The following is a 12,021-nucleotide window of genomic DNA, read 5'->3' on the forward strand; positions in this document are numbered from 1 at the left end:
ATTTATCTACATCTATCAGCCTAACCACTGAAACTGTATCGCTCATCTTAACCCTGACCCATCCATGACTAACTCTAACCTTAACCTAATAGTCATGATCTTCACTCCGACATTAACCTCACACCTGACATTTAGCCTCATCAGGACCATGAGGTCTACTGGTCCCGACCATGTAAGTGTTTCTGCTGGAAAAGGTTCTGAAGAGACTTCCAGTCTACACACACAAACCCCCCCCCCCCCCCCCCCACACACACACACACACACACACACACACACACACAGGTCAGTGGCTCAGGTCACAATGGCCGGCATACAGCCTCCTGATCTGCAGCCAACCCTCATGTTGTCAGGATAATGAGCAGTTGCTATGCGACGGACAACAAAAGGGATGTTGCTGCTCTCTGGTCGAATATAATGTTAAAAATGGTTTTGTGTTTCCCAGAAGTGTCTTCACTTTAAATTGGAGCTAAATCAATTTCCCCTGCATCTGCTGGACCACACACGAAGACACCAGTGAGGTCAGCTCATGGCCGGAGTGAGGAAAATGAGCCCCTGGGTGAAGACAGACAAAAGCCCCCCCACCAACATCACAACCCCACTGAAGGCCCCCCACCACCACCACCACACAACTGAGTCTTTTCTAACTGTTTCAGTCGCATCGCAAGTAGAGTGAGATTAGTGTGATCAACAGGTGTAAAACAGCAACACTGATGCATACAATTATTCACCAACTAACTACCACTAATCTTTTACCTAAGTCAGTCTTCCAGAACAGCAAATGCTTCAAGAACAAAGGAAAACATTTAATTAAAACTGGGAGAAGGATTTTAATAATACGTGAAAATGTCTGAGAAATTTGATTCATCACAACATCCATTTTAAAATCAGCTGATTCACTGGAGATGATAGACAATAGCTGAAAATAATTTGGAAGGCATTTGTTTGAATGCAAGTGACTTTTAAAATACAGATGCAAGTAATAACAATGATTGAATGTCTGTTCCATGTCGATATCTAATTAAAACACAACAGGAAAGTGCACGTTGATGTATGTCCCCTTTATTCTTCCTGCCACATCACAATGTCATGTTTGCTGTGAAAAACATCTGGATTAAAAAAAAAAAGAACAAATGACACAGACTCCATGTTTGCATTAATATCGGTTTCATTTAGTTATTCAGGAAAAAAACAAACACAACACATTTTCACCATTCACTCAGCTGCTTTATGTACACAAATAACAGGCGTACTGTAATACTTTTAAAATATTTGTACAAAATACACTGTTCTCCCTTTATGATAATCACGTGTGTCTCCGAAGAGACATATTTTGCTGCGAGAGGTCAGCAGATGTGCGCTGTTAATTTGTGGGGTCGGGGGGGGGGGGATGTTTGTTAATATTATTGCATGCTGAAACACAATTATTGCATAATTCATTCCTGTATAGGCTGCAGGGGGGAAGGGGGGAGTTTGTATTACTGTAACTGCCGTTACACCCCCCACCAACTCCGCTGATGTTTCTGGGAAGGTTTGGCAAAACTGAAGATCAAAAAGAAAATAAATACGGTTTCCAGTTTGGGGACGAGAGACAGAAATGTTTTTGCTGTGTTTCATGTTTTGGAAGAATAAATTGGCAAATGTGTCTCGAAAAGGATCAGTGGTTCTATACAAGGAGAAAGAGGAGAAACTTCCTATGAGGCCAGAGCAGAGCAACAGCTTCCACAGGGCGACTAGAGAGTCTTCAGTAAAAGTACAGGCAGTGATTTTTTGTATTTTTTGTGGGATGCTGCCTTTCCTGACCTGTAACACTGGGTTCATTCAATTGGCAATACAACCCGTCTTTTCAGTCACACACACACATACACAAAACACACACACACACACCTCAGTCACTGAATTCAGACGCACAGCAAGATTCCTGTATGACAAGACAAAGATAGAAAACAGAGTCGAACCATCTCTCCATCCCCTGTACGCCAGATCCACATATTCAACAAAGAAAAGAAGATGTCCTCTGAATAACTGCTGTCCGTTTTGAAAACAGTTATAGGTTCTTAGATATATAAAAAAAAACATGTCTAAACAATGATATATTTTTTTGTTCGTTTTTTTTCTCAAAAATAATTTTTGAAAAGTGATGACTGGCACTGTTTGAGGGGGATCTGGTGACCACCAGAGCAGCCGGTGAGGCTACACAACCATTTTTGGGGAAAATACAAAAATTTTATTCATTGGTTTGTGGTCACCTGGTCGCACAATGCGGAGGCCACCGACCCTGTGTGGCTACGACTAAACTTCACATGCACAGGTTTTGGCGAGAGAGTGAGTGCTGATGAACGTTGGAAGCCAAAAGAGAGAGGCAGTTGCATTTTGGGGGGGGCGGGGGCGTCAAACTACACAACCCAGCCGGGTTAACGACAAAAAATCCTGCACCTTCAACAAAATCCTGACCGGTGAGATTCACAGCGAGCAGTTTCTCAGAGAAGTGCACATAAATAGGTTTCAGGCTAAAGGGGGGGCCGCTTCTTCCAAAAAAAGTAAGATGGAGCTAGGTCACTAGAACAGAAAGATCATCATCAGGCAGCCAACTGGGCAACACAACCAGGAACACACCATCCATTTCACAAGCATAACTGGAGACTGGTTATAACGTTAGTACATGTAATAATTAGGAGTGAAGCTAAGAACCACAGCGCATGAGCCGGACTCACACAGATTCTGCTTTGTGTGACGCTTGAAGGGATCGTTTGTTTTTCTTTTTTTTTCTCTTACGCAGAGTTTAACAAACACCTGCCTTCATCATGTCTGTATGCTGCTTGACATGGAACATGGAAAAGCTTCTCCATGCAGATCCTGTAATAGTTACTCATTTATTCTTATTTTAGGGTTAGGGTGGTTGGGAAAAGAGGCTACAGCCCAAAGGCCCCAGATCTACAGGGGCCCAGAGGCTCCTGGTTCATGTTGCAGTTTGTTAATATTCAGAGATGTTTCTCTTATTCTGCTTTAAATTTTGTGGAGGGTTGGGACATAACGAAAAATTGAACCCATTACACTTTGGTGCAGATTTAAATCAGGGTGTGGATCAAGAATTTGTTGTTGTCTAACACATTGTCATTGATTTCTCAAAACAACTTTTCTTTGAAGAAAAAATATGAGTTTGCAATTTGGTGCAGATCCCAAAAAAAAGATCGTTGGGCCTTGGCAGAGATTTGCACTTAATGCATAGGTGTAATTCTAGTTGAATTTATAGATTCCTGACAGAAACAGGATCATTATATAAATTCTAAGAGCAGAATTTGATGTAGAGCTTTTGTATGGAATATAAATATACAGAACCAATGGGTGTATATTATGAACACATTGTTATTTCAGTTTAAATTGTGGTTACATGGTACATTTTTCTAAATAAAGTTGTGCTAGTGCACAAATTCACAAACTGTGGGAGTTAACAGGGGCCCACAACACTGTTTGAAATCTTTTTGAACTTGGATACGATCTAATGTCTTCATTCAAAGATGGAGATGAAATAATCTTCCATCCAGGATATTTATCTTTACTCAAAAGTGAAGTTGCACCTTAACATTCGGCGACTTCTTAACACCCTTCAATCAGCATACAGAGATAGAAAAAGACATCTGTGAGTTTGTCAGACTCAGTGTACGCAGAAATAAAAAACTTTAACTTAAATATCCAAGCTAATTGTATAAGCCAGGTACTGGTTACACAGGGCACAACTAAGAGTGTAACCACAACATACCAAGACTCAAAACGTGAACTCTTCAACCTGTACACCCGTTAGCATGATGATGATAAGGGTTTTAAAAAATGAGGGATAAAACTGCCCGTGGAGTGATTTTCTCATGGCAAACGTCAAGCTGTTTTCGGGCCGTGCTTGGTCCGGATAATCCCTTCTTGTATTCTCTCGACCTTCGCAGCCTTCCTGAGGAGGTTGGGGACAAAACATAACGAAAACAAAAAAACACCCCACAGAGGGTTCAAAACACGGTCCTTTCCTTCTAGAGTTTGGTCTGGTCAGACGTGAAATACAACGGAACATTTCAAACAACGTTTAAAAACAAATCAAACAGATAAAATAAGCTTTTTGAAAGTGTGCTGCGAGGCTTGTTCATCCACAGATCTGGAGACGATTAAAGTGCGTGTCGCTCACTGTCAGAACTGTCCAGTGAAAACGTTTGTTTGTTCTCTCGTCACATCAGGGAAAGGAGACTCAAACAGACTCGTGGTGTGATTATCTTCTTCAGACGTATCCACGTCTGTTCCTCTCTTTCTGTCCTTACTGATCTGAGGTCTGTTTCTCCGAACCTGGTGTGATGCACCACGAGGTCCTGCAGAAAAAAATGTCCATCCACACAGCTCGTTCAGCCTGGCAGTGGGTTGAGAGATAAATGATCTCACCTTCTTCTTTAGTAAAAAATAAAGTTTTAAAACTCAATGCTAGACCCAGAGCAGTGTTAAGATGGATTTTTTTTTGCAGAAGTGAAAAAATATGCTGGTTCTGGGCATCATGGAAACAGTCTACAGGACCATGGCTAGATGGAGTAGGTGGAGCTCTCAGACTGCTGGCGGATGTAGCACTGAAAACTCTTGTCTCCAATCGGGTGCTCTCTGTGGAAGCAAAGAGAAAGATGGTGGCAGAGGTTAGAGAATCGTCTCATGAGACAGAATAGAGCATAAATTTAATAAAAGTCGATATTCCTGTTTAAAGAACAGAGCTGGAGGAGAACTGGACTGAAGAGAAAATCCAGCTCACAGTTTTAAGTTATTTAAAATGTTGGAATTGCTTCGTTCAATCTCCAACATCCTTTGCACATGTTAAATGAATAACACTGTACCAGAGCACCACCTGCAGGTTGCTCAGTGTTGATTTACAGTTAGAAATCTCCCATTTTCTCCACAGTTCTCACCCAACAATGCATTAAATACAGTATAGTACAATAAACCACGTACTGGCTGCCGATCTTTGTCTTCTTGAACTTGTCCCGTTTGTACTTGGTGTGCTGCTGCTCCAAAGTCTGCACGGCTGAAACGATCAGCTTCAGGGTTTTGTAGGTCTCCTGCGGGCAGTCGATGACAAAGCTGGAGTACTCCTCCTGTTCGGGCCCGTCGTACACTGACTTACTGCCACAGGCCTCTGCGGGGGGGACACCAGGCGGCAGAGTCAGGGACAGTGTGCAAATGATCACAGGAGATAAACACGCGACACATGAAATCCTGCACACCTTGCATCTTGATCAGTTTGGTCATGTACGTGCTGAACAGGGAGTAAATCCTCTCCGTCTCTCGGTCTCCGTCCACGTCCAGCTGAATGTTTGCCGGGAGGCCGCTGAAAACGCAGGCAGATGGAAAGATTAGGGAGAGACATGGGAAAGAAGGTGATGCTGGATGGATCTGGACGAGTTCACTAACCCGGTGCATGGCGTGCATCCCGGGGCTGTGTCCGCCGAGACCTTGCAGCAGAGCCAGTGGCCGTTGAGGTAGGCTGAGGGATGGTAGGTGCTCAGGCGCTTGCGGTTGCACTGGCTGACTTTAGTCAGGATGTCGATCCAGTCGCGCGCCTCCACACAGTTGTTGGCCTGGATGTAGAGGGCTCGCTCTGGCTGAATGACCTGGAACATCTGGAGGAGGGAGAGTGGAAAGGAGAAGTAAGCGAGGGAATCGAGATACATGTGGGACAGATTTTGGACAAATATTAAAGGCTATAAAGTTTGTGAGGTCCTACATTTTTCATTTTGAAAGACTCCTCCTCCAGCCGCTCTACAGCCAGGATGTTTTCTATGGGAATGCTGCACAGAGCGCACTCACCTGAAGGGAAGGGAAACACATAAGACATGAGAAAGAAAAACAGGCTGTTTTCACACATTAACTCATCTGGAAAATTGGGTCCAGACATTTTCTGGAGTTGGCCTCCCACATATGAAGAACACAGAATGAGATTTTTCTTGGGGTCTTGCAGGAAATGTGTTGCAGAATGTCCAGATCAACTAATTCTGACATTTGCATCCTTACATACAGCCCAGAAAATGTACCGACTTCAGTGCATGTCTGAAAGCAGCTTCCGTAAAAGGCTGATGAATGTTGTTTTCATGTTGTCGGGATAAACGCACATTCAGCTCATCTTAACACAAATAGACGAGGAAACATTGTAAATGTGAGGAGATCCTGAGAAACTTTGAATCGTACCTTTGGTCTTGTGGTAGGTGAACTCGTGGTTCGTGAGGCGAAACCATCTCTTTTTGAAGTTCTTCATCCCAAACCTGTTTCTCCCCTGTGCTCTCTTTATCATAAATCTGTGGGGTAAATGGATGAGAGAAAATAAAAACCACTATAAACCTTGACATATTTTGATATTTCACAAACTTTAAATTTCTCTGGCAGAATACATCTTTTACACATGTGCAATATGTAAATGTTTACTTGCATAAAATTAATTGCTTCATATAAAACAGTTGGTATCCAGCACTTTTTTCTGGTTAAAGGAATCTTGTACAGTCAGTAATATTTGATCATTCCAGTTGCATGCTGTCAGTTCTTTGGATTCATCTCTGCTGAATATTTAAAAAAACTTCAGTACAGCACTCAAAGATTTAAAAGTCTATGGGTTTAAAAAGGAGACATGTCGGCAGATTAAAAGGTATCTAGTACCTAGTGTCCACTTTCTTTCAATACAGATACCAGAGGTGTTTTTACATATTCTAACTAATCACCTATAATTTGTATAAATCAAGAACTTGCAGATACTTGAGATAGTAAATCAATAACACTATTTACAGTGTGTGTCATGTATGTTGTGTGTTATATTAGCATGTCATGTGGTTATGCAGTTGTCGACAGGAAGTGTGTGTTGTGGTGTTAATGAGTGTAATGACCCTTTGAGTGTTGACAATTCTATTAGATGCAAAAATATAAAGAAATTCTTAAATGAGAAGGTCCTAATTGAAAGTTAATCAGCAACTATTTATAAATTATTAAGACTTTCTCAATTTTTCTATTAAAAATTGCCAAAAATATTTGTTTTTCCCCCCTAAAAATGTATTGATTGATCCAGAAAAAAACTGTGGATTCCCTGATAATGAAAATGACAGTGTATTAATGTTATTTTCATATTTACTTCTTTTAAATCTCTTGGTTTGCAGAGCTTGTCAACTTGCAACATGTTAATGATAAATAAATGTATAAATAAATAAATATGACTGTCTACTAAGGTGGATAAGCTGTATCAAGGAAGCTTCAAATCTCTGTAAGTTCATTTTAACACTCTGATGAAATACGTGGGATGGGATGTGAGATATATTTGTTATTAGAACATATAAAACCACCACCATGGTCCTTTAAAGAATAGTAAACGCCAAGATGTCTTAGTTTTTAAAGTTTGAAGGCCACATAATACATGGAATTCAAAGTACCAGGGTTATAAACACCAACACTCTCCCACAGGAAAACCCGTTCTCATATTTCACTACTGAGCCCAGAAAAAGAAAAAACGTGCTGGTTTCACATCTGCCATGACGCCTGGCGCTGTGCTGGGGTCTCTAATGTGTCCGGTTGGGATATGGTCACAGTCTGCACAGGAGGTATTGTGGGGTCAGGATGCGGGCAGAAATGAAATCTAAGAAAGGTTTGCACACTAACCAACCCCTGCTGCCGCTGTCACACCAAGCATGTGTGGCGTGGCGAGGGGCGAGAAGGACAATCAGCGTGAGAGTCATCTCCTCAGTAAGCAGGCCTTAAGGTGAACACTTTACTTTATACCAGTAGTGAGGCGCAGTCCACAGCCACAGTGTCACCGTTCAAGTTGCTTTCACTCAGGCCAGATATAAAGTAAAGTGCAGCAGCGTCTACGGCAGCACGGGAAGTCGGTGGGGGGAGAAAATGTCCGGCTCGGTTTGGATGGGGGGGGCACGGTGCACACACAGGAGGGGGGCGGGGTCACAAGGGCGAAGCCTTTATACAGAGAAGCTCTTACCTGCCCTTTGTGCCTTTTGACCCTCTCCCATCAACCCTCTTTATTGTGAGTTTTACACTCCTACGCCCGGTAGCAGAAACAAAAGAGGGGTGGGGGGGTGTTGATGAGCGAGGCACCGGCACAACCACCAACAACTGGAAACTCTCCGAAACTTTTGCCATTGAAAACTATCAAAATAAAAGCCCCTATTTGCTTTCTGAATAACAGTTTGGTGTAATGATTGATACCACTCTCACTCTAACATCTGCTCAGTGTGAGTCTGCAGCCCACCGCTGGTTAGCGTAGCATTAAAACAGAGGAAACATGCAGCCTGGCTTCATCTGAGATAAACGTAATCTGCTAACCAGCACCAGAAAACCTAATGTGAACCAGAAGCTAGTAACTTCCTCAAATCCCTTATGATTCTGAAATAGTCTGAAGCTGAAGACATCCTTCCTATTCCCAGATTACATCCAGTATTTGTAGCAAAACAGAATGAAAGTGTATATCTCCTTTACAAGTGGCATAAGCTGCAAAGGATTGCCAATAAAATGACACAGGCAATTAAACTTAAAAAGTATAAAAATAAAGTAAAACATTAAGGAAGCACAAGTTGAGCAGCTGATCACAGACCTTTAGCGTTATATTTACTGTACAGATGTGAGTGGTATCAATCTTCTCATTTTACTCTCCCAGGAAGTAACAGTTTAAAATGTAAAAGTATTAGGTAAAATGCAACCGTAGAAATCAACTTGGCTGTTTTGTCTGAAAGAAACGTCATTAGCAGTAAATTTAAGTGACTGGTGTTGTGGTAGAAGCCACAGTTGTATTAGACTTGGTTATTACAAAACCAAGTCGTGTGGAATAAATTCTCTATTTGGTTTAGGGTGCTTCTTGATATGTGGTCTGTATTTTTTTTACTTGTATTAGTTTGACAGTAAATTGGTTTCTCACCCCTCTTTGAGCATGATGGGTGTTTCAATGCTCTTCTGATCCCATTTGCCAGAGGTGGAGATCAGGTCCAGGAACTGCAGAGGGAAGAGAAGGATTTTATTTGTCTGTTTGTTCACTCTCAAAAGAAACCTTTGTTGGTTCTTTGTCCAAAATAGTTAAAATAATTTAACCCTTTGATGGGAGTGCATCTAGATTCACTAGATACGCAAGACAAAAAGAACATTTGATCAAGATCTTTTGGAAGCAACAAGGTAGGAAGCCGAACACTCACATTCTTCACAGCGTCCGCATATTTCTGCTCGTTGAAGTAGTCGTAAAACGCAGCCATGTAAGACTCTTTGAAGTTGGCCTTAAAAGGATGGAAAGACAGATCAGTGTAAAAGTTAAGATAAAAAAAAACGATAACATAAATGAAAATAGGAAAATACACTTTGAGCGACGAAACTCACAGATTTAGACTTTGCGAGACTTCCCAGGGTCTGAATCGTCTTGGAGATGAGGGTCAGGGTTCGTGAGGTGGGGGGATCCTTGGGACATAAACAAATTTGAAAGGTTAACGGTAGAAAACAATATATAAGAAAGATATAGTGCTATTAATTAAGGTTATATATAAAACAAATTTGGACTTGAACTTGAACAATATATATTTTTGTGAAGCAATACAAGCTCCACCTGCTGAGGAAGATCATGTGACACATAAAGCTACCGTTTCCAGGTCATTTTAACATTCTTAAAAAACAGCTCCTATTTCCAGAGTAATGAGTGTTCAAGAATGAAGACACTTTATCCGTCAAAACAGCAGATCCACAATCAAACACACATAATATAATCATAAGAAAAAGGTTCAACTACGGCCTCTGACTGGGAAGCCAATAACAAAAAAAGCAATATTGTAAAACAAGCACAAGTGTTATGTATTTATCAGTCTACTACACACAAGGTAAAGTGATACTGTGGCTGTGAACTAAGTGGCTTTTGGTATTTACTGTGTTTGCTTTACAGGCACATAATCTGAAACACATCTCTGATAGCATTAACTCCAAGTGTTCAACATTCAGACTCACTGGATGGTGCGGCCGTAGATGGAACAAGTTGGGGGAGAGGATGGCTGGAGCAAAGAAACGCAGGAAAATGAAACTGCTCACTGCTGTGTATCGTACATCCTGGTCGACTGGAGAGCAGAAAAACACAAAAAAGGGTTAGCTGATTAATATTACACCCAAAATATTACTTATAGTCATTCTGGAAAAATGCTCTGTCTGAATTAGAAAGTAAATTAGTTCCCGTTAGTTTTTTATTGTAGCCTTTACTGGGAACAATGGAAAGCTAATTTGTGAATATGGATGATATAGAATATGTTTTCTGTTCACATGTGAAATATTTAAATGATTAATTACCTTTGAGAAGCCCTGGGAGATATTGAAAAGGTCTTTATCTGAATATTTCTCATGATTGGGCAGTTATTTTAAATATCTGCATAAATATGTTATTTAAACGCATATAGAAACATTTATGACCAATGTTTTTTATTCCTTTATATGTATTTCAAGAAGATTTTTGTCTTGTAATCAAATTGGTGTGGAACCACTTTTATTTTTAAACCCATTTTTATAATATTTCTCAGCTTGAACCTCCTGTGACTGCAGTGCTTCGTGGTGGCCAACAGGAGGCAGTGCAGTATATGATAATGGGTGCACATAGACACACAGGCATAATAAGTGCGCAGGAGGCTTAAGTGGTTTCAGGTTTGACACAAAGAGCTGAGCACAAAACAGAAGAAAAAAACTTGCGATCCTGAGCGAACTGAAAAAAAAATGTCCTTGGACATCTTGCACATCCTGTTCTTTATTGTCTGTTTCCTGTTTGTAATTAGCTGCTTTCTTTCTTTATTTGTTTCTCTGTTCTTCCTCTTTCTCTTGTATTTTGTTCAGGAGGCGAGTTACCTTGGAAACGAGTGGCAGCGGACTCTCTCAGAGAGAAGAAGATATCACACATGACGGTGGGACAGCGAACGCCAGAGGTGGTGATGACGTTGAAGATGCGGTCGACATACTGACGAAGGTTTTCCTGAGGAGAGAGAGCAGGGCGGAGGTGTCACACAACACGGCAATGATCAACCCAACACAAACACACACACACACACACACACACACAGGCCTTCTTACCCTGTTAGTGTCCAGGTTCTCCGACTCTTTGAGCTTCACCGGGTCGATTTCACAGGGTTTGTGTTCTGCGCAGATCTGTGACGATTTAGAAAAAGCGTTTAAACCTCCGTTGGCAATTGATTTTCTAAAATATCCTCAGACCTGCCACATGTGTGACGAGTTAAAATACAGTGGAAAAACACTGAGAGCGAAGGAAAGGGCACGGGAGTATCGCAGCGTCATACCTCATCTATGATGGGTTTAAGTGTGACCTGCAGATAGTGCATTCCTGCCAGCTTCATGGTCTCATCAATGCACTTAGAAGTCAGCGAGTTTCCCCGGAAAATGGTATTTGGATCCCTGCAAAAAGGAAGCAGAGGGCGATTGTGAGCACAAACCGAAACTAACTAAATGAGACGACAAAGCTGAAACTAAATTAGAAAAACCTGACGTCTGACAGTAATTTAATATCCAAAGTTAAATAATATTAGAGAGGTAGAATATGTTTTGAGAGTCTGATCAAAGTAGTTCATGATGGCGACTGTAAAAAAAAACGAATCATGACCTGTTTTCAGACATGCACTGAAGTCATGGCTTTGTCCTGAAATATTCCAGAAGGGCTGTACGTGAGAATCAGATGTCAGAGTCAGGTTCTCCCTGGAAATTAGTTGGAACTTTTCCTGGACAACCCCCTTGTAAGATTTGTGGACAATGCCTGAGTCAGCCCGTGGGACAATGCAGCAGCAAACTTGTTTAGAAAATTCACAGTGAGCGAGTCAGTGTGATGATGTTTTTAAGATTACAAATATCTCTAAGGTAAAGTACAATTAGAGCCCATCGACAAGGATCTTAGCTAAGAAAGATAAGAAGATTTAAGAGCTTTAGCTGATAAAGGCCGACGCTAGTGTCAAATGTATACGTCATGTTCTGCCTCCTGCATGTTCTTTGTAGCGGCCACTC

At 41.3% G+C, this 12,021-nt stretch overlaps 1 protein-coding gene across 1 annotated transcript in view; it reads right to left on the bottom strand.

Moving 5' to 3' along the window:
• Positions 1-1,147: 1,147 nt before the first annotated feature.
• rasa3 (RAS p21 protein activator 3) overlaps positions 1,148-12,021 on the bottom strand; it is a 36,930-nt gene continuing 26,056 nt past the window's right edge. Inside the window, exons 12-24 of the mRNA XM_061068774.1 lie at positions 11,307-11,421; positions 11,083-11,157; positions 10,861-10,984; positions 9,982-10,088; positions 9,367-9,444; positions 9,189-9,266; positions 8,918-8,991; positions 6,202-6,308; positions 5,741-5,823; positions 5,428-5,636; positions 5,241-5,344; positions 4,969-5,152; positions 1,148-4,626 (exon numbers count right to left, since the gene is read on the bottom strand). Of these exons, the coding sequence (XP_060924757.1) occupies positions 4,551-4,626; positions 4,969-5,152; positions 5,241-5,344; positions 5,428-5,636; positions 5,741-5,823; positions 6,202-6,308; positions 8,918-8,991; positions 9,189-9,266; positions 9,367-9,444; positions 9,982-10,088; positions 10,861-10,984; positions 11,083-11,157; positions 11,307-11,421 (1,414 nt within the window). The 3' untranslated portion in view covers positions 1,148-4,550. The remainder of the gene's footprint in view (positions 4,627-4,968; positions 5,153-5,240; positions 5,345-5,427; positions 5,637-5,740; positions 5,824-6,201; positions 6,309-8,917; positions 8,992-9,188; positions 9,267-9,366; positions 9,445-9,981; positions 10,089-10,860; positions 10,985-11,082; positions 11,158-11,306; positions 11,422-12,021) is intronic.

This window comes from Limanda limanda, chromosome 3 (assembly GCF_963576545.1).
Source record: "Limanda limanda chromosome 3, fLimLim1.1, whole genome shotgun sequence".
In the NCBI taxonomy this organism is placed as follows: Eukaryota; Metazoa; Chordata; class Actinopteri; order Pleuronectiformes; family Pleuronectidae; genus Limanda; species Limanda limanda.